The following is a 23,359-nucleotide window of genomic DNA, read 5'->3' on the forward strand; positions in this document are numbered from 1 at the left end:
AGAGGCACAGAAAAACACTCAAGAGCTGGAGAAGAACCTGAAAGAAGAGCGAGCCAAAGTCCAAGAGCTCACAACCGACTTGGACAGACAAAAGACGGCCTTAGAGTCCTTGAAGGAGGAAAACAAAAAACACCAGGATGAAATTAAAGAGCTGATGGAGAAAAAGAGCAGAAAGAAGAGGAGGTGGTGGTGGTGGAAGAGACGGGCTTAAAGTGGCATTCACACCACGGCGTCAAACTCGCGCGCGACGCAGGAGTTGGACGCCTGTACATTTTAAGGCAGATGCCTCGGATGCGCGTCCATAAATAAACTCACTAGCAGACGCGTTTCCGAGGCGTCCATTGCACATGCTCAGTGAAGGTTGTTGTGTTTCCCTTTGTAGCTGTTCTCTTGGTGCGATGGAAGAACAAGTGGAGAAAGTGGCTTTGGTTTATTAACTTTACAAAGTCCAAATGGAGGCGATGGGCCCCGGGGCCCGTCTGGGACCTGCAGATACTTCAGAGCTGAGCAGAGTTTAGTCAATATTATTATTTGCTCCAAGAGCTGCGTCTGGAGGATTTTCTTTTTATCGTGGCGGGGTTTGTTTTGGGTCTTCTTCTGGGTCATGCGTACCACGTCACTGGAGCGTCATCTTTGATTGGCTGCTGCGCCGCAGAAAAGTTGAACAACGCTCAATTTGTCTGCGTCGGGCGTCCACACACTCTGAATGTAAACTGGACACTTTGACGCAGCGCTGTGAACGCCCTTTAGGACAACGAACCAAATGTAGCTTTTGTGTCAATTCTGATCTAAATTGAATAAAACTTGTTGAATGTTTCAAAGTGCGACATGTTTTTATCCTTGGTAAATGCCAGATTTTGGGCTTTATTTGAAGCTGAGGTTCATCATTTTCAAATAGAAAGAAGGAAGTATTTACACCCGTCTGAGCTCACAGAATGTACTTTTACTTTACCTCAATACTTACTTTTACTTTTATATTCAAAAGTGACTTCAGGTACTACAGCGTTAATGTTCTGATGTTATGTACAGTTACTCTGACGTGAAGACACTTGATGGCGGCACCAGCAGGAGGCCGGTCCATGTTTAGTCCTGACTCTGGCACCAGCAGGAGGCCGGTCCATGTTTAGTCCTGACTCTGGGAACTAGTAGGAGGCCGGTCCATGTTTAGTCCTGACTCTGGCACCTGCAGGAGGCCGGTCCATGTTTAGTCCTGACTCTGGCACCAGCAGGAGGCCGGTCCATGTTTAGTCCTGACTCTGGCACCTGCAGGAGGCCGGTCCATGTTTAGTCCTGACTCTGGCACCAGCAGGAGGCCGGTCCCTGAGGTCCTCAGAGTCTGAGATGGTTCATATGACACTAACATGTCAGAGATGTACTTTGGTGCTAGGCCATGGAGAGACTTGTACACAAGCAGAGCTGCTTTAAAGTCTCTTCTCTGAGCCACGTCCTCCTGGGACGTCATCTTCCGTCCATTTGACTGAGATTATCTGTCGTTGTCGCTGTTGTTCTGCCATTTTCCATTTGCCAATATCGTCATAAGGCGCTGGTACAGCTGGCAGCCCGGTGTAAACGCTCTCTCTTCTTTCTCACACTTATTGTGCTTTATCTCCTATAATTTGTAAATATAGTTTGTATATTTTTTCTATTTTACTGTACGATAGGGACACGCGCTGGAATAGTTTTTTAATTCAACTGTTTTTGACTTTTTTCGGCTGGATTTGAGCGTTTTTCGTTGCGTTCGTTGTGTTGTGACGTGAGCTAGCTCCAAGCGAGCCCACCAGCCCCCCCCCCCCCCCCGCGCCCTCCGGCCGCGCTAAAGTACGGCGTGTCGTCGGTACACGTTTATATACACGTTTTCTATGAAAGAGGAACTTCACGAATGATCGGGACACGCACTGGAATCGCTTTAAATTAACTTGTTTTGACTTTATTCGGCTGGATTGAGTGTTTTCGTCGTGTCGTTGCGATGTGTCTTGGCTCTGAGTCCCCCGGCTCCGGCCCCGCCCCCCGGCTCCGGCCCCGCCCCCCGGCTCCGGCCCCGCCCCCCGGCTCCGGCCCCGCCCCCCGGCCGGCGCCGTACCGCGTTTACACAAAGGAAGAACTCATGAAACTGCGGAGAACAGTCGTCTTACCCGGAGATCGCCACGTTACCCCGTCGCAATACTGACCTAACCTAATACTGATGTGCAATTACTGTGAAGTTCATGTGCAATTCATGTGCTGTCGTGACACATATTCATGTGCAATTACTGTCGTGATCACATGCAATGGTATTTATGTATTTATTTATTTATTTGTCTATGGGAGTTTTTATTTATTTATAGGAGATCTTCTACTGAAAGTGTTTTTCAGACTTCCTATAAGTGATCTGTTCTTCTGTATCTACCTCTGTATCTACCTGCGTTGCACCAATGAAATTTCCCCATGTGGGACAATAAAGGAATATCTTATCTTATCTTATCTTATTTTCCCATGTAACATGTCTGACGGCCTGAGAGCGCTTGAATGATACAGGACATTTGTAGCTCATTAATATTCGGAGGTCACGCCCGCGCAGCGCTATTCAGTGTCAGTGTTCAGGAGGATGTCATTTGTCACCATGACAACAGCAGTCTCAGTGTGATGAGCTCCAAAACCTGACTGAAAAACATCTAATGAGTTGTTTATTAAGAAGAAATCTGTGAGCTTTTCAAGGACTTTGGGCCCAAAATGTCAGATTAGAGATGGGCCGGTAATGACTCAGTACTGCCCCTCCCCCTGACCCCTGCTCTTCTTTAGGAGAGGCTTTATGACCACTCCCCCTGACCCCTCCCCCTGACCCCTGCTCTTCTTTAGGAGAGGCTTTATGACCCCTCCCCCCTCCCCCTGCTCTTCTTTAGGAGAGGCTTTATGACCCCTCCCCCCTCCCCCTGCTCTTCTTTAGGAGAGGCTTTATGACCCCTCCCCCCTCCCCCTGCTCTTCTTTAGGAGAGGCTTTATGACCACTCTCCCTGACCCTAGCCCCTGACCCCTGCTCTTCTTTAGGAGAGGCTTTATGACCCCTCCCCCTGACCCCTGCTCTTCTTTAGGAGAGGCTTTATGACCACTCCCCCTGACCACTCTCCCTGACCCCTGCTCTGTTGTTGTTGTTTTATGGCGGTTGCATCCAAGTGTTGCATTACCGCCAGACTTTATTCTTCAGACTTTGTCGTATTCTTTAGAAGTTCTTCTTCCATTACTTTGGTGTTTCAAAGCCCATGAGTTCAAAGCTCGTTAGATCATCCTCCTCATCCTTGGTACAGTCTCCAAAACACCCCAATGCCGGACTCTATTGTCGGTTTGGACAATTTTCATCAGCTGCGGGTGGACAGAACGAGAGAATGCGGTAAGAAGAGAGGTGGGGGGCTGAAGAAGAGAGGTGGAGGTCTGAAGAAGAGAGCTGGAGGGCTGAAGAAGAGAGGTGGAGGGCTGAAGAAGAGAGATGGAGGGCTGAAGAAGAGAGATGGAGGGCTGAAGAAGAGAGGTGGAGGGCTGACTATTTAAACATGAAATGGTGTAAGCCTGAACACTGCACAGTGAAGGAACAGTTCAATGTCAAAGACATTGAACTGTTGGCTATTGGCATGAGGCCATATTATCTGCCCCAGGAGTTCTCCCATGTGATTTTGATCGCAGTCTATGTGGCACCGTCTGCCAATGCCGATAATGGTTGTGAAGCACTGCTCTCCTGCACTTGTGGGCTGCAAACACAGCACCCACAGGCTCTCTTCCTCGTCTCTGGTGACTTCAACCACGCTTCTCCCTCTTCTGTTCTACCAACATACACCCAGTATGTCACCTGCCCCACCAGACACAATAGACCACCCCTCCCCCTGCACAGACCCCTCCCCCTGCACAGCTGCATGCTCCCTCATCCACAGCTGGACAATGGCCCACACCCGTTCCTCTTCACATCTGCCTCGGACCATCAGCTCCCCACTCCACCTGCACTCACCCAACCCCCCAGCACACAGTCCCCCTGCCATCCACTGACTGTCACAGCAGCACAGGTGAGGAGAGAGCTGAAGAGGATTAAAGTGAGGAAGGCAGCAGGACCTGACGGCATCAGCCCCAGGCTCCTTAAGTCCTGCGCAGATGAACTGTGTGGAGTTATGGAGCATGTCTTCAACATGAGCCTGAAGCTGAGGGTGGTACCACAGGTCTGAAGACCTCCTGTCTGGTACCTGTGCCTAAGACACCGCGCAATACCATCATATTCATGTGCAATTACTGTTGTACTCACACGCAATAATGTCACATTCAGGTGCATTTAAATAGTGTTTATTTTACCATTATTAGTATTATTTTGTCTTACGCTAGCTGTTTTTTACATATTTATTTTCCCCCTCCATTCCTCATTAAGAAATGAGAGGTTCTGTCTATAGGAGTTTTATAAGAGTTCTTCTATTAAGAGTGTTTTTTCCAATAAGTTATCTGTCTATCTACCTGCGTTGCAACAATGTAATTTCCCCATGTGTGGACAATAAAGGAATGTCATATCTTAACTCTATAAACATATGCACAACCCCGTGTTGTTTAAGTGAGCAACCACAGCCTCACACAAACCCTGTGACTGGAACTTAAGAACGTTCCGCAGATTGAACTCCCGCCCATTATTCTGAAACCACAAGGCCGACCCGGTCCTGTCTGTCATTGGCCGCACAGCCAATCAGCACGTGCTCCACAGTCTCTGCACCTGACAGTGACCACACTGACCGGTCGGATGTTTGCCTGTCCTACTCAGTGACCAATTGAGTCCAGTATGGCCCATCCTCATGCGAGCAGGAGAGGCTTTACGACCACTCCCCCTGACCACTCCCCCTGACCCCCGCTCTTCCTTTAGGAGAGGCTTTATGACCACTCCCCCCTCCCCCTGACCACTCTCCCTGACCCTTGCTCTTCTTTAGGAGAGGCTTTATGACCACTCCCCCTGACCACTCCCCCTGACCCCCGCTCTTCCTTTAGGAGAGGCTTTATGACCACTCCCCCCTCCCCCTGACCACTCTCCCTGACCCTTGCTCTTCTTTAGGCGAGGCTTTATGACCACTCCCCCTGACCACTCCCCCTGACCCCTGCTCTTCCTTTAGGCAAGGCTTTATGACCACTCCCCCTGACCACTCCCCCTGACCCCTGCTCTTCCTTTAGGCAAGGCTTTATGACCACTCCCCCTGACCCCTGCTCTTCCTTTAGGAGAGGCGTTATGACCACTCCCCCTGACCCCTGACCACTCCCCCTGGCCGCTGCTCTTCCTTTAGGAGAGGCTTTATGACCACTCCCCCCTCCCCCTGGCCACTCTCCCTGACCCCTGCTCTTCTTTAGGCGAGGCTTTATGACCACTCCCCCTGACCCCTGCTCTTCTTTAGGCGAGGCTTTATGACCACTCCCCCTGACCCCTGCTCTTCTTTAGGCGAGGCTTTATGACCACTCCCCCTGACCCCTGCTCTTCCTTTAGGAGAGGCTTTATGACCACTCCCCCTGACCCCTGCTCTTCCTTTAGGAGAGGCTTTATGACCACTCCCCCTGACCCCTGCTCTTCCTTTAGGAGAGGCTTTATGACCACTCCCCCTGACCCCTGCTCTTCTGTTCCAGATTGAAGAGACACGTTCACTATGTGAGCGAGTGCCCTCCAACTCACCTTGCACTGGGATGGTCAGTGTTTGGCCGTTGTTGGCCGAGAGCGTCGCGGTCGCCACCAGCGTCTGTCCAGAGGAGATGGAGCTCACGAGGGTTCTGACCGGAGCCGACGAGGCCAGAGACGACGAGACGAGAGACGACGAGACGGACGAGGCTTTGGCCAGGTTTTCCGGAGGATCCACGAACAGACGTCGCTTAAAGGAGGCGGGAGGAGAACTGTAGCGGTCCAGAAGAGTCGTGGGCGACGGGGAAACGCCTGCACAAAAGAACAAAGAACAATCAAGAACAAAGAACAATCTAGAACAAAGAACAATCTAGAACTCAAAACACCGTTCTGAATAACGAATAACATGGACATGCATGACACTAGACGACTGACATGGACATGCATGACACTAGACGACTGACATGGACAAGCATGACACTAGACGACTGACATGGACAAGCATGACACTAGACGACTGACATGGACATGCATGACACTAGACGACTGACATGGACATGCATGACACTAGACGACTGACATGGACAAGCATGACACTAGACGACTGATCTCGAGGACACTCGAGGACTGACATGGACAAGCATGACACTAGAGGACTGACATGGACATGCATGACACCAGAGGACTGACATAGACAAGCATGACACTAGACAACTAACATGGACATGCATGACACTAGATGACTGACATGGACAAGCATGACACTAGATGACTAACATGGACAAGCATGACACTAGAGGACTAACATGGACAAGCATGACACTAGAGGACTAACATGGACATGCATGACACTAGACGACTGACATGGACAAGCATGACACTAGAGGACTAACATGGACAAGCATGACACTAGAGGACTAACATGGACATGCATGACACTAGACGACTGACATGGACAAGCATGACACTAGACGACTGACATGGACAAGCATGACACTAGAGGACTAACATGGACAAGCATGACACTAGAGGACTGACATGGACATGCATGACACTAGACGACTGACATGGACAAGCATGACACTAGACGACTGACATGGACAAGCATGACACTAGACGACTGACATGGACAAGCATGACACTCGAGGACTGACATGGACAAGCATGACACTCGAGGACTGACATGGACAAGCATGACACTAGACGACTGACATGGACAAGCATGACACTAGACGACTGACATGGACATGCATGACACTAGACGACTGACATGGACAAGCATGACACTAGAGGACTAACATGGACATGCATGACACTAGAGGACTGACATGGACATGCATGACACTAGAGGACTGACATGGACATGCATGACACTAGAGGACTGACATGGACATGCATGACACTAGAGGACTGACATGGACATGCATGACACTAGAGGACTAACATGGACAAGCATGACACTAGACGACTGACATGGACAAGCATGACACTAGAGGACTGACATGGACATGCATTTACATGGGCCGGCCCATGTAAAGTGGTGGTGGGCCGGCCCATGTAAAGTGGTGGTGGGCCGGCCCATGCAGGATTTTAAAAACCAGGTTGGCATCATGAAAAAATGTACCATGTTTTCCCAATGTTTGTATTTGACCAAAATACTGCAATGATGACAAGGTTTCATGTCGAGGACATTAAAGCTGGTTTGTAGACTGAAAGGATTGGCTTTAGTGTTGTCTTGCAGCCCTGTGACCAGCTGGTGGCGCTGTAGGTTAGGTCGGCGGCGGAGCCAGGACCTGGCTTCGGGTGGTTCGTTCAACAGGTTGGGATGCAGGGGACCAGGGTTCGAATCCTGCAGTGGCTTCACTTTAATCATGTCGTTCTTTTCATATTTAAATATTTTAAACGTGAAATGTGTCATTTGTGTAGAGCGGAGGGTCACTCTCCTCTGCCTTCTCATCTCTGATTGGATGCTTGTTCTCTTTACCCGTTTCATTGGTTATTTTACTTGAACTGGTGTATGATTGGCTGCATGTAGAAAGTGGCCGGAGCATAGAAAGTGGGCGGTGTTTACAGCAGACAGCACGCCATGCGATCTGACCATGGAGCTGACAAAAAGGCCTTTTCTACATCATTTAACGGAGGTTTTGCAAATAGTGAAGGGCATAAATAAGAGCAGATCGACTGGAAAAAAGAGACATTCAGAACATGTGCTGCAAATAAAAGTTTATCTAACGTAGAAGAGACAACAACAGCACATGATCGTTCAAACCATGAATTAATTGTGGTTGTAGCAGTGGCTCAGGTTTTATTCATCTCCAAAGCTAAAGCAGAGAAACTACAGGACAAAGCGCTCATGAGGCAGTAGTCTGCTAAAGACTGACTTTTACTTTCTACAAAAATTAAACTAAATCATATCATATCATATGAGAAGGTCATTGTCATCGCCATACATTGATCTGGTGAGCTCAGTCTATAGAGCATGAGACTCTGAACTACAGGGTCGCGAGTTTGAGCCCTGTCGGGAGAAAGGTTTTTTCATGTTTGTTTTGTCACTCATTGTTTTAAATCACCAAGATGTACAATTTCTTCAAAAAGTAAATGTAACTAAATGCCACCTCTGCTGTTCTGTTCAACGTGTTGTGGAGGGAGGAGCTCTCTCTGAAGGCAAAAGGGCCGTGTTCTGTCTTTGCCTTTGGAGGGTTACTGTATGTACAGGAAATACAGTATTGTGGCACTAAAACCACATCGTATTGGCCCGAATGAACCCCCCTTTCTTTTTGGGCTAAGCCCCGGATGTTTAGAATGTCTGGCTCCGCCTCTGGGTCAGATGTGACATTATCATTGCATTGAAAAATTGTTTGGCAGCTTCTTGGTTTAGACTGTGCTTAATATACCCGGAGATCGCCACGTTACCCCGTCGCAATACTGACCTAACCTAATACTGATGTGCAATTCTGTCGTATGTGCAATTGCTGTTGGAATTCATGTGCAATTCATGTGCAATTACTGTGAAATTCATGTGCAATCTATGTGCTGTCATGACATATATTCATGTGCAATTACTGTCGTGATCACATGCAATGGTATTTATGTATTTATTTATTGTCTATGGGAGTTTTTATTTATTTATAGGAGATCTTCTACTGAAAGTGTTTTTCAGGGTTAAGTGATCTGTTCTTCTGTATCTACCTCTGGATCTACCTGCGTTGCACCAATGAAATTTCCCCATGTGGGACAATAAAGGAATGTCTTATCTTATCTTATACCTAAAAAATGCTAAATTTAACTTTACTGTTTGGGTAACTTTCTTTACATGTTTCTTAAATGCAAGATTAGAATCTAGAATAATTCCAAAATATTTACATTGAGTCACTATATTTATCTTCTTACCTGCAACGTATACATCAGGATTTGGTGATTTTGAGGTTTGTTTTCTGAAGAACATACATTCTGTTTTTAAAAGCAGACGAGAATTAAAAAGCCATTTAGAGTTTTTTTGCCGCTTCTTCCTTGTTTTCCCCGCGTGCGGAGACAACAGTGTCGTCTGCGTACGTTTGAATATCACAGGCAGAACACACGGACGGCAGGTCATCCATGTACAGCCTGAATAAGAGAGGCCCCAGGATTGATCCCTGGGGAACACCAACATTATATGCCAGATGGGATGGCAGCATATTTTGAACTCTGACTGTGTTCTGTGTTTTAGATATGATTTCATCCAGTTTCATCCAGTTCGAAGCGTTGTGTGACTGATGGTTTCAAAAGCCTTTTTGAAGTAAAGGAAAACCAACTCCACCCGCTTCGTCCAGTTTAGACTTAACACATTCAAACCGGCTGCAGTGTCAGTGGAACATTGAGGGTTTTTAAATACAATTTCACCAAATAAAGGTTTAAATATGGAGACGACAACGTTTCAAGTGGTGCGGTGGAAGTTATTGGCTGCTTTCAGCATGTGTATGGCCTGTGTGGCGCGTGTAGTTTGCGTGTAGTTCGAGTGCGGTTGGCGTGTAGTTCGTGCCTTTGCTGGTGCTGTTGGCGTTCAGGTCTGGTCCCTGGTTCACCGGCGTCAGAGGGAACGTGGCAGAGCTGCTCTCATCGCTCTGCTCCAGATACTGAGGAGGCATCACCTACGACACACCAGAAGAACACGCTAAGGGACAGAACAAGCTAACACGCTAAGGACAGAACAAGCTAACACGCTAAGGACAGAACAAGCTAACACGCTAAGGACAGAACAAGCTAACAAGCTAAGGGGCAGAACACGCTAACTTTGTACCTCCCTGCAGGCGGGCACAGGTCGTACCTCTCTGCAGGCGGGCACAGGTCGTACCTCTCTGCAGGAGGGCACAGGTCGTACCTCTCTGCAGGCTCTGCAGGAGGGCACAGGTCGTACCTCTCTGCAGGCTCTGCAGGAGGTCACAGGTCGTACCTCTCTGCAGGCGGGCACAGGTCGTACCTCTCTGCAGGCGGGCACAGGTCGTACCTCTCTGCAGGCGGGCACAGGTCGTACCTCTCTGCAGGAGGGCACAGGTCGTACCTCTCTGCAGGCGGGCACAGGTCGTACCTCTCTGCAGGAGGGCACAGGTCGTACCTCTCTGCAGGCTCTGCAGGAGGTCACAGGTCGTACCTCTCTGCAGGAGGGCACAGGACGTACCTCTCTGCAGGAGGGCACAGGTCATACCTCTCTGCAGGAGGGCACAGGTCATACCTCTCTGCAGGAGGGCACAGGACGTACCTCTCTGCAGGAGGGCACAGGTCGTACCTCTCTGCAGGCTCTGCAGGAGGTCACAGGTCGTACCTCTCTGCAGGAGGGCACAGGACGTACCTCTCTGCAGGAGGGCACAGGTCGTACCTCTCTGCAGGCTCTGCAGGAGGTCACAGGTCGTACCTCTCTGCAGGAGGTCACAGGTCGTACCTCTCTGCAGGAGGGCACAGGTCGTACCTCTCTGCAGGCTCTGCAGGAGGTCACAGGTCGTACCTCTCTGCAGGAGGTCACAGGTCGTACCTCTCTGCAGGAGGGCACAGGTCGTACCTCTCTGCAGGCTCTGCAGGAGGTCACAGGTCGTACCTCTCTGCAGGAGGGCACAGGTCGTACCTCTCTGCAGGAGGGCACAGGACGTACCTCTCTGCAGGAGGTGTGGTGTAAAAATGTAATGTCTTTGCCTGATGCCACAGAACTTAGGTCAGCATATGTTTAACATCTGGGTCACACTTATTATGACTCTGTCTGCAGACGTCCCTGGGTAAACAGACTGACAGCTGCGGATCCAAGGATGTCTCGCATGCGGTAGAACATTGAGCGTGTGTCTCTGCAATATGTTTAGACTGGTTTTGTGCATACGTGGCACCTGTTGTGCCTTAATAAGCTGAACTCAATGTTTGATCTGGGCAGATCAGGGAGGGACAGAACGGCAGATGTCAGGGAGAGCTTTTTTGGCTGTGCACGGCTAAAATAAAGAACCACTTTTGAACAAGACAACTTGGTTATATTTTGCCTCATTTTCTCTGTCATTTGTTATAGAATAGTTTCCGCAACAATTTGGTGTCAGAAGTGGGATCCTTCGTCCGATGACTCGTCTTCGCGGGCCGTGACCGGTGTTTGGCCACCTGAAACCATAACAAGATTTCAGCCTCATTCCTCATCATTTGGGAGAGAGGACCGTCTCATTGGCCTGGGAAGACAGCGTCGGCGCTAGGATCCGAGCAAAGAGAAAAGTTGTGGTGAGTTGTCTTGTTTCAAAATGTGTAGACTAGGGTTTTTTTTATGTATGTTAACTGTTAATCGACAGACAGACTATTCTGACTAGTCCGGTACCCATTTTTCCTTGACATTTTAAACACTAAAGGACGTGTCTGGGACTATTTTTGAGGTAGTACCCTGCACTTTAAATTTTAGTCTAAAAATAGCACCTTTAAATTTATTCAAATTGAAAGGTCTTTCTTTAGAGACATTCTTTACAATTCTAAAACTACTATTTAGACACAATTGCATTTGAACGTTTAACTAATTTTGCTGGACACAATAGCCCATTGTGCTGGTGTCCAAACGCAGCCGCATGGCAGGTGCCTGGGGACAGGGTCAGAACACACGCTGGTTAGGTTGTCAGTCGGCACTAAGCCTTCTGTAAAGCCCAGGAAGTCCTGGCGCACCTGGACCCACTGACCAATAGCCTGGTTTTAACACTAAAGCTTTGGTCGAGTTTTGTCTGAGACAATTAGTTTAGTGAAAGCTAAATCTAGGGAGGGTGTGACGAGACGAGGTGCATCGGTAAAGATACAAAGCGCCCACATCAGGTGGAGGCGTCGACGAGAGAGTCGTCGAAAAAGAAACATACGCTCTGCACAGACGTGTGCAGTTTGCAGAGAGCTCTGATATGGAAATCAATCTAAAAGTGAAGTGTCCATCCCGGAGACACCTGTCATGCTGGCAATGTCAAGTAATATGGGAAGGAGTGTCTGGAATGCCTGCCAACGTGGGCGAATAAGTTTGGATTTCCAACTGGAGGTTCACTGAGCACTAATCAAATTGCAAATCTGAAAGCAAAATTAGAAAAAACCAAAAAAGAGACATTAGAGGGAAATAAAACAGTGTCCACAGAGGTAGTGAGAGACATGGAGAAGCACGAGAAATGGATCAAACTGTGGGAAACTGAGGCCGTAACTCGGGAAAGGAAGAAATTATGCAAACAGATGACCGGTGTGAGTGTGAAAGAGAGTGAGAGTGAGAGAGAGAGCAATCCACACCCTGCACAGAGCACTGCACAGAGCACTGCACAGAGCACTGCACAGAGCACTGCACAGAGCACACAGGCTGGTGCAGGCACAAAAACACATGTGCCCCCTGCATACACACGGACACCCGCACCACAACACACACGGACACTCTCACCTGAACATATTACTGTGTCAGTTCCTTCTATTTACCCAGATCTCACCTGCCTTTCTGCGGCGCGGCTGGACCCGGATTTGGACACCTGTCCAGTCAGAACCACCATGCCCACACTCGAGGAGGAGGACATGCTGGAGGTCGTCACCCACCCCACACCAGAGAGGGCACCACCCGTACTTCAACCAGCGACACGGGCCCTGCGAAGCAACGCACCGCCAGGACCGCTTCTAACGTGTCCGATGATTGAAGTGGCCGGACCCGATGGGCAATTTTATGTGTACCGGCCCTGGTCAAAGGAGGAGGTCATGGCTGTGGCGAAATCGCTGCCCAATCCAGTCACAGATGGAAAAACCTTTGCCAAAGATTTCACAGAGTTTTGCGCTGAGTACCGTCCCTCCGGACTGGAAAGTCGTAAAATTCTGGGTTTTGCTATGACATTGAGTGACTTTGCGAATTAAAAGACAAGTATCCCGCAGAATCACCTGCATGCCGACAAACCCATATATGAGGACAATGTGGAATACACTGCTGCCATAACAACCCTGACCACTGCCATCGCCCGTGAGTTCCCGCTGGTGTATGATTTAACAGCAATTGACAGATGCCTACAAATGCCAGACAAGTCCCCAGATGGATACATACACAGGCTCACCCAGGTGTTTGACCAACAAAGTGGCATGAAGGACTTGATAGACCAAGCAGGCGGTCCATATGAAGTATTGCTCTATCAGGCAATGATCGTAGGACTGCACAAGAACATTGTCAAAGCAATCAAGGGCTCATACGTGGGCGGCATCAAACGGCCCAAACTCCACGTACTGTCTGACCATGCGCGTCATGCATGGGAGTTGATACAAGAAGAGAAGGTGAAAGATAAAAAGACAAAAGAAAAAGAAAAACATGATGCAACTCTAACGCTCTTCTCCAACACGGGTGCCGCTCCAAGACAACAACAGCAGCAAAACTATGTCCACAGACGTGGCCGTGGAAGACGGGATGGACAGAGAGGTGCGTGCTACGTGTGTGGTAAATTTGGACATTTCTATTGAGACTGCCCACATCAGAACCTGCGACCACACATTCCTGGACCACAGCATGGGGCCTACTTTGGGCCATTTCCAGGACAGCCACAGCAACAGGCCTGGTCAGGGCCACAGCAACAGTCTTATCAAGGACAGCAGCAGCCATATCCAGCGCCACCACAGCACCTAAACCAACAGCGGCCTGGAGGGAATTATGGGTCGGACTGACTGGACGGGGCCAAAGGGGGGTCTCAGCGAGTGGCAGAAACCGCAGCCGGGACAACACACCCAGAGCACTTGTCTCTGCAGGAGGGTAACGAGCATTATACACTTCTCACACACGCTATCTCTCATCTTGAGGCTCGAGCTGCTAAACCTAATGAAATTTATCTCACAACATCTCAATCAAGTTCTAAATTTCCAGAGTTCTCTTTAATTGTTAATGGTGAAAAAATAAATTTTCTTGTGGACTCAGGAGCTACACGTTCTGTAGTAAAAAAATCTGCACTAAAAAAAAAGCCCAAGTTAAGTGGTCGCTACACATATTCATTAGCGGCGTCTGGTGAGACATTAAAGGAACACTACACCTCTCCTTTAACATGCTCTGATAGCAGTGGTCAAAAATTCAAACATGAATTTCTATATTCTCACTCGTGTCCTGTCAATCTTCTTGGACGAGATCTCATGTGTCATTTGGGTCTTTGTCTCATCTCCACTTCAGATGGATTAAAGGTGACGACTATCAAATAATTAAATTATGATTCAAATTTCCTTATGGAGCTCACAGCTCCCAAATCTAATTTTCACTGGAAATTGACCCCTAATTCCTCAATTGAACTGATTTCTTTAGCTCAGAACAAAGTGAACCAAACTGATGACACTGACTTTAGAGATGTAGGAGAGCTGCAACACATTCCTTGTTTGTCACAGACATAGAACTGAATGATGCTGTGGTGTGAATGTGGGGAAGATGTACTAATGACTGACTTCTTTTACTGGGATGATCATTTCTCTGGCGTCTCTGTGCCACTCCCAGACTATTTCGAAAATTTAAATTTGTCTAATACAAATATGTATCTAGCATTATCAAAACCTATTATGGCTAACTGGGGGGAAACTCAAGATTTTGTTAAAGATTTCTGTGGAGGACTGGGTTGAAATTCCTGATTCTGATGCGTTGTTTTAACATTCCACAAAGTCTTGGAGAAAGCGTTTGTCTCTAGCTTTGCAGACTGTTTGTTGTGTTTCCAAAGACATAGATAAGAGCAACGCTGCTGAAGGAGGTTTTTTTTTCAAACATTTACATGCAGAAGGCCACAAAGCGAGCCTTTCTAAATTACAATTCGTTAAAGAGGAAGTCACCTTCTTGGGTCATGTGATATCTAAACATGGGTCATGTGATATCTAAACATGGGTCATGTGATATCTAAACATGGGTCATGTGATATCTAAACATGGGTCATGTGATATCTAAACATGGGTCATGTGATATCTAAACATGGGTCATGTGATATGGGTCATGTGATATCTAAACATGGGTCATGTGATATCTAAACATGGGTCATGTGATATCTAAACATGGGTCATGTGATATCTAAACATGGGTCATGTGATATCTAAACATGGGTCATGTGATATGGGTCATGTGATATCTAAACATGGGTCATGTGATATCTAAACATGGGTCATGTGATATCTAAACATGGGTCATGTGATATCTAAACATGGGTCATGTGATATGGGTCATGTGATATCTAAACATGGGTCATGTGATATCTAAACATGGGTCATGTGATATCTAAACATGGGTCATGTGATATCTAAACATGGCAAAAGTATATCCACAAAGCGTGTTGCAACAATACAAAATATTCCAAAACCAATAACTAAGAAACAATTGATGTCATTCCTGGGAATGTGTTCATATTGTCGACAATTCATCCCAAATTATTCTGTAATGGAGTCTCCTTTTAAGTGCACTCATTCATAGTAAAGGCCTTCGGACTAATGACAAAATGACCTGGACAGAGGAAGCAGACAAAGCTTTCTGTGAGTTGAAAATGGCCTTACAGAACTGTAAGGCTCCAACAGCCTCCAACTCTGACCCGACCCAACTAGACCTTTCAGACTGTCCACGAACACAACGGCTGCAGGACGTCTGTCCTTTTGACCATGGGGGCTCCCTACGACCTGTCGCTTATTTCTCTGCTAAACTGGACCCAGTTGCAGAAAATCATCTTTCTATCGCATTGTTGTTTCCACTGACCGGACCCGAGGGAGGAGCCACACACTAACCCTGATTTGATTCTTTTTCTAGATTGTTCTGCATCTTGGGACGCAGACACAGGACGGAAACCGAGTAGGGTTTGCAGTGTGCACTAACTGAGAGGTGCTGGGCTCAGGTCCCCTGCCCAGACACATCTGTAACCATAGTAACCATAGTAACCATAGGACTGTGACCATTTTTACTGTATGTTTTGTGTCTCATGTAGCATCCATCCCACATTCTCTCAATGCCATGCAGAGCTTTGCCACAACAGAGGAAATCTCTGTGTGGAAGAAGTCTGGGGCGTGGAAAAGGGGTGAAGTTTGGTTGGTCTGCTTATCTAAATATGTTTTCAGGCAGATGGTGCTGATTTCACATGGCCGTGACCTGCATCGAAGGGGGGAATGATAAATTGGTTCACAAAGATTTTAACATTTATGCCCAAAAGATTTGTCGATGCTTAGTCCCGGCATGTGGAGGCGTTTCCATGCAAACACGCCTCCAGCAACGCAGTGGTCAAAGCTCTGATCACAGAGTACCACGCCGGGGCATAGCGCCCTGTAAAGAATTGTATGCACTGTTGTTCTCTATTTCTGTGCAGGTGAAAACTGCTCTCCCAAAGGCAGCTGAAGCTGTCCTTCAAACCAGGGGAATGGATCCTGGTCCAAGTTCATCTCATCGCCGACACTGCAGTGAAAGTTGCAGAACGGGGCACCTGGATTCACGCATCACACTGCAGAGCCATCTTCAGCACACCTGTGGAGATCAACGACAACGCGGCTGTCTGTCCACCTGTGGGTCAGACACACGGGCCGACCACTGAGGACGTCGTGGGACCTTTGAGTTGCAACGATCTCAAGTGCGAGAGAGCGGGGGGCAGAGCAGGTCGTAAGGCTCGACCCGCACAACTAGAGCGGTCTGATCGGGTGCTCCGAGCACGTGGCACTCTGCCAAACCACAGCGCAGTTTAAAGCTCCACTTTCCTCTGCAGCGTTTGGTAATCACATCTACACAGACACTCTCCACTTTCCCACTTTCCTCATGGCTCCTGAGCCACACCTGGAGCCCAAGAGCTCCAACAAGATCGACAGGAGCACCGGCAGGAGCACCGGCAGGTCTTGGATCTGTAGAATCATGGTTCTTGTCCCGTCCTTGTTGTTGTTGTTGTTTGCAGCTTTAACATGGTTGATACTTCATATTGCTCTGCTTAATTTGATATGTCCAAAAGAACAAAGTTTAGACCGTAACACCGCACTCTGCAGAATCATGACTCACCTAAAGCCATGACACACCTTACATACACTAGCAATCATTCCACTGTCTACACACTAAATTTCTGGTATCGATATGCTAAATATATAGCCGAGAGCCACAAACGTAAAGATTGCTATGTGTGTACACACATGCCCATGGCAACCACGTCCCCACATGTGCTGCCTCTTCCTGTGCCTGACCTGGCCAACAGAGTACCTGCCACTCTGATGTCTCTATATTATGCTAAACTTCTGAGTAAGATAGTTTTGTCTGTGTGGAGAGCGATAACCCCTCCTATATCATGCAAGACTAAAGTTCGACCTAGAATCAAACCTCCTGAAAACTTAGCATTGGGACCACTCTTCGGACCAGTCCACATTAAACCTGGCTCTAAATTCACCTGCTTTGCACAGAACATTACATCCGTAGACCTAGTATCTGAACTTCAACCAACACGCGTGGGACAAATCCCTTATATATATATTGTTCTACAGTATATGTCCCGTGCACTTATCTAGAGGACGGCACACACCTGAACACATCCCAGTCGAGTCCTGGAACCACATGTGCACCATACTTCACTGTACCAGACATTTTAGGGACCATTCCAATAGAGGATTACATGTTTCTTTGTGGATATTACATGTATGAATGTCTTCCGGCGGGATGGGTGGGCCGATGTGCCGCTGTGGTCCCTTCAGATCATTCATACATAATATCCAGCACACCACATGTCACACACAGGGCACAAAGGGATCTGCTGCCTCATGACTCTGGTTGGAGTTCTGATGTGCCAGACGACCACAAAATTTGGACAACAGGGGAAAAAGTATTATTGGCATTGTTCCCAAATCTAGGTGTGGGTAAACTGATGTTGCGTGTAGAGACTCTTAGCTATAGATTTACTTCCTTTATCAACACAACACTGGCTACTATTGAATTACAGAGAGAAGAGCTGCATGCACTTCGCGCAGTGGCACTTCAGAATCGCATCGTCCTCGATCTGATAACAGCCTCAAAGGGTGGAGTCTGCATTTTACTACGCCAAGCTTGTTGTACATACATTCCCTCTAACGATGAGGATGGAGGAGCAATCCAACAGGGACTCGCAAATTTGACTAAGCTCCGTGATCTCATGGAGTCAGAGACTCTGTCCCACACTCACTCTTCGTCGGTGTTCGACTGGTCTCTGTCCTCCTGGCATGACAGACTTATCAATTTTGCTATAATTATGGTAGTGATCTTAATCCTATTCTCCTGTGTGATCCCATGCTTACACAGGATGTGATCCCATGCTTACACAGGATGATTAGTAAGACGGTTTCTGCCCAATTTGTGTCCATTCAAATGACAGGACCTGACACAATCACTCCACCTGGTGATCCTGATTATGTGAGTGACTCAGATGATGACTCCATCTGCAGAGGAGTCTTGTAGATTAGTTTCAGATATAACACAAAAAAAAAAAAAATAGATTAGAACCACTTGGTTTTATTTTTTTTATCTATTCTTAATCATATACTTAACCTAATCACCGGAGATGAACTAATCATTGTTTGCATTTTAAATACATGTGATCATTTTGTGGTAATGTGAGGATTGAGACACTGGTTTAAAGTCCCAGGACAAAAGGTTTATACTCTGAACATGTGTTAAGTGTTTCTCCTTTGACAGTTTTGCTTCTGCTGAATTTTGATGACGTGCTTAACATTCTTTTGATTTTCAGGTTGTTGATTTACTTATATTGATTGATACATTGTTGACATTTTTTTGCTAATGATTAATAATAAACCAGGGGTTTGATTCTAATCATAAGGGGGGAATTGTGGTGTAAAAATGTAATGTCTTTGCCTGATGCCACAGAACTTAGGTCAGCATATGTTTAACATCTGGGTCACACTTATTATGACTCTGTATGCAGACGTCCCTGGGTAAACAGACTGACAGCTGCGGATCCAAGGATGTCTCGCATGCGGTAGAACATTGAGCGTGTGTCTCTGCAATATGTTTAGACTGGTTTTGTGCATACGTGGCACCTGTTGTGCCTTAATAAGCTGAACTCAATGTTTGATCTGGGCAGATCAGGGAGGGACAGAACGGCAGATGTCAGGGAGAGCTTTTTTGGCTGTGCACGGCTAAAATAAAGAACCACTTTTGAACAAGACAACTTGGTTATATTTTGCCTCATTTTCTCTGTCATTTGTTATAGAATAGTTTCCGCAACAGAGGGCACAGGTCGTACCTCTCTGCAGGAGGGCACAGGTCGTACCTCTCTGCAGGCTCTGCAGGAGGTCACAGGTCGTACCTCTCTGCAGGAGGTCACAGGTCGTACCTCTCTGCAGGAGGTCACAGGTCGTACCTCTCTGCAGGCTCTGCAGGAGGTCACAGGTCGTACCTCTCTGCAGGAGGTCACAGGTCGTACCTCTCTGCAGGAGGTCACAGGTCGTACCTCTCTGCAGGCTCTGCAGGAGGTCACAGGTCGTACCTCTCTGCAGGAGGTCACAGGTCGTACCTCTCTGCAGGAGGGCACAGGACGTACCTCTCTGCAGGCGGGCACGTGGTCCTTCTCGGCCCTCAGACTGTCCCACAGCGGAGACTCTTGGGTCCAGGCCAGACTGTCCAGGACCTGCTCCTCGATCTGGTTCAAGTGTTTGACCACCTCCCGAAACAGACTCTGCTCAGTGCGGACAAGGACCTCGATCACCTGAGCAGGACAAAGATCAAGTCAACTGTCCACGACTCCTGCTCCCCTCTTCCTCCTCCCCTCCTCCTCCTCCTGACACGTGACACGTGACACGTGACACGTGACACTTGACAGCAAGAGAACAGGGAGAACACTCTGCACCTTGTAGAAGTGGAACGGCGCGAGGCTGAAGATGTCCATGACTTTGGGGAAGTTCCCTGGAGGTCGGTATGAGAAGAGCACGATCTCCACACAACACGCCACCAGAGAGCGCTGGAACAGGTCCTTCTCGAAGACGCTCTGGAAAACACACCAAACGCTCAGTAACACACCACAAACGCTCAGGAACACACACCACAAACGCTCAGGAACACACACCACAAACGCTCAGGAACACACACCAAATGCTCAGGAACACACACCAAACGCTCAGGAACACACGCCACACACGCTCAGGAACACACACCACAAACGCTCAGGAACACACACCACAAACGCTCTGGAACACACACCACAAACGCTCAGGAACACACACCAAACGCTCAGGAACACACACCACAAACGCTCAGGAACACACGCCACACACGCTCAGGAACACACACCACAAACGCTCAGGAACACACACCACAAACGCTCTGGAACACACACCACAAACGCTCAGGAACACACACCAAACGCTCAGGAACACACACCAAACGCTCAGGAACACACACCACACACGCTCAGGAACACACACCACAAACGCTCTGGAACACACACCACAAACGCTCAGGAACACACACCAAACGCTCAGGAACACACACCAAACGCTCAGGAACACACACCACAAACGCTCAGGAACACACACCACAAACGCTCTGGAACACACACCACAAACGCTCAGGAACACACACCAAACGCTCAGGAACACACACCAAACGCTCAGGAACACACACCACACACGCTCAGGAACACACACCACAAACGCTCAGGAACACACACCAAACGCTCAGGAACACACACCAAACGCTCAGGAACACACACCACACACGCTCAGGAACACACACCACACACGCTCAGGAACACACATTACAAACGCTCTGGAACATACACCACAAACGCTCAGGAACACACACCAAACGCTCAGGAACACACACCAAACGCTCAGGAACACACACCACACACGCTCAGGAACACACACCACACACGCTCAGGAACACACACCACAAACGCTCTGGAACACACACCACAAACGCTCAGGAACACACACCACACACGCTCAGGAACACACACCACAAACGCTCAGGAACACACACCACAAACGCTCTGGAAAACACACCACAAACGCTCTGGAACACACACCACAAACGCTCTGGAACACACACCACAAACGCTCTGGAACACACACCACAAACGCTCAGGAACACACACCACAAACGCTCAGGAACACACACCAAACACACTCTGGAACACACACCACAAACGCTCTGGAACACACACCTCACACGCTCAGGAACACACACCACAAACGCTCTGGAACACACACCACAAACGCTCAGGAACACACACCACACACGCTCAGGAACACACACCACAAACGCTCAGGAACACACACCACAAACGCTCTGGAAAACACACCACAAACGCTCTGGAACACACACCACAAACGCTCTGGAACACACACCACAAACGCTCTGGAACACACACCACAAACGCTCAGGAACACACACCACAAACGCTCAGGAACACACACCAAACACACTCTGGAACACACACCACAAACGCTCTGGAACACACACCTCACACGCTCAGGAACACACACCACAAACGCTCTGGAACACACACCACAAACGCTCTGGAACACACACCACAAACGCTCTGGAACACACACCACAAACGCTCTGGAACACACACCACAAACGCTCAGGAACACACACCACACACGCTCAGGAACACACACCAAACACGCTCAGGAACACACACCACACACGCTCAGGAACACACACCACACACGCTCAGGAACACACACCACACACGCTCAGGAACACACACCACACACGCTCAGGAACACACACCACAAACGCTCAGGAACACACACCACACACGCTCAGGAACACACACCACACACGCTCAGGAACACACACCACACACGCTCAGGAACACACACCACAAACGCTCAGGAACACACACCACAAACGCTCAGGAACACACACCACAAACGCTCAGGAACACACACCACAAACGCTCAGGAACACACACCACAAACGCTCAGGAACACACACCACAAACGCTCAGGAACACACACCACAAACGCTCAGGAACACACACCACAAACGCTCAGGAACACACACCAAACGCTCAGGAACACACACCAAACGCTCAGGAACACACACCACACACGCTCAGGAACACACACCACACACGCTCTGGAACACACACCACAAACGCTCTGGAACACACACCACAAGTCGAGGGCCGGACCGGACTCACCGACAGATCGGCCCCGCCCACAATCTCCTTCTCTCTGTCGATGATGGACTCCAGCATCCGGTAATACAACGTCTCAGCCAGGCCAAAGTACTTCAACACCAAGTCTGAAAGTACACAGAGAAGTATCATAGTACATGTCTGAAAGTACACAGAGAAGTATCATAGTACATGTCTGAAAGTACACAGAGAAGTATCATAGTACAAGTCCGAAAGTACACAGAGAAGTGTCATAGTACAAGTCTGAAAGTACACAGAGAAGTGTCATAGTACAAGTCTGAAAGTACACAGAGAAGTATCATAGTACAAGTCTGAAAGTACACAGAGAAGTGTCATAGTACAAGTCTGAAAGTACACAGAGAAGTGTCATAGTACAAGTCTGAAAGTACACAGAGAAGTATCATAGTACATGTCTGAAAGTACACAGAGAAGTATCATAGTACATGTCTGAAAGTACACAGAGAAGTATCATAGTACATGTCTGAAAGTACACAGAGAAGTATCATAGTACAAGTCCGAAAGTACACAGAGAAGTGTCATAGTACAAGTCTGAAAGTACACAGAGAAGTATCATAGTACATGTCTGAAAGTACACAGAGAAGTGTCATAGTACAAGTCTGAAAGTACACAGAGAAGTATCATAGTACAAGTCTGAAAGTACACAGAGAAGTATCATAGTACATGTCTGAAAGTACACAGAGAAGTATCATAGTACAAGAAGTCTGAACGTACACAGAGAAGTGTCATAGCACAAGTCTGAAAGTACACAGAGAAGTATCATAGCACAAGTCTGAAAGTACACAGAGAAGTATCATAGTACAAGAAGTCTGAAAGTACACAGAGAAGTATCATAGTACAAGAAATCTGAAAGTACACAGAAGTATCGTATGTCCCTTGGCGCGACTGGGTTGGATCCCTGGTGTGATGTCACTTCCTGTACGAGTGTCCCTGGTGTGATGTCACTTCCTGTACGAGTGTCCCTGCTGTGATGTCACTTCCTGTACGAGTGTCCCTGGTGTGATGTCACTTCCTGTACGAGTGTCCCTGGTGTGATGTCACTTCCTGTACGAGTGTCCCTGCTGTGATGTCACTTCCTGTACGAGTGTCCCTGCTGTGATGTCACTTCCTGTACGAGTGTCACAGTGTCCCTGCTGTGATGTCACTTCCTGTATGAGTGTCCCTG

The 23,359-nt window shown here is 48.1% G+C and overlaps 1 protein-coding gene across 1 annotated transcript in view; it reads right to left on the reverse strand.

Moving 5' to 3' along the window:
• rbl2 (retinoblastoma-like 2 (p130)) overlaps positions 1-23,359 on the reverse strand; it is a 49,148-nt gene that overhangs the window by 14,872 nt on the left and 10,917 nt on the right. Inside the window, exons 11-15 of the mRNA XM_072434885.1 lie at positions 22,180-22,283; positions 19,873-20,010; positions 19,567-19,731; positions 9,615-9,723; positions 5,654-5,908 (exon numbers count right to left, since the gene is read on the reverse strand). Of these exons, the coding sequence (XP_072290986.1) occupies positions 5,654-5,908; positions 9,615-9,723; positions 19,567-19,731; positions 19,873-20,010; positions 22,180-22,283 (771 nt within the window). The remainder of the gene's footprint in view (positions 1-5,653; positions 5,909-9,614; positions 9,724-19,566; positions 19,732-19,872; positions 20,011-22,179; positions 22,284-23,359) is intronic.

Source organism: Eucyclogobius newberryi, unplaced genomic scaffold, assembly GCF_026437365.1.
Source record: "Eucyclogobius newberryi isolate DKJ021-1_F unplaced genomic scaffold, fEucNew1.0.hap1 SCAF_7, whole genome shotgun sequence".
Lineage (NCBI taxonomy): Eukaryota > Metazoa > Chordata > Actinopteri > Gobiiformes > Gobiidae > Eucyclogobius > Eucyclogobius newberryi.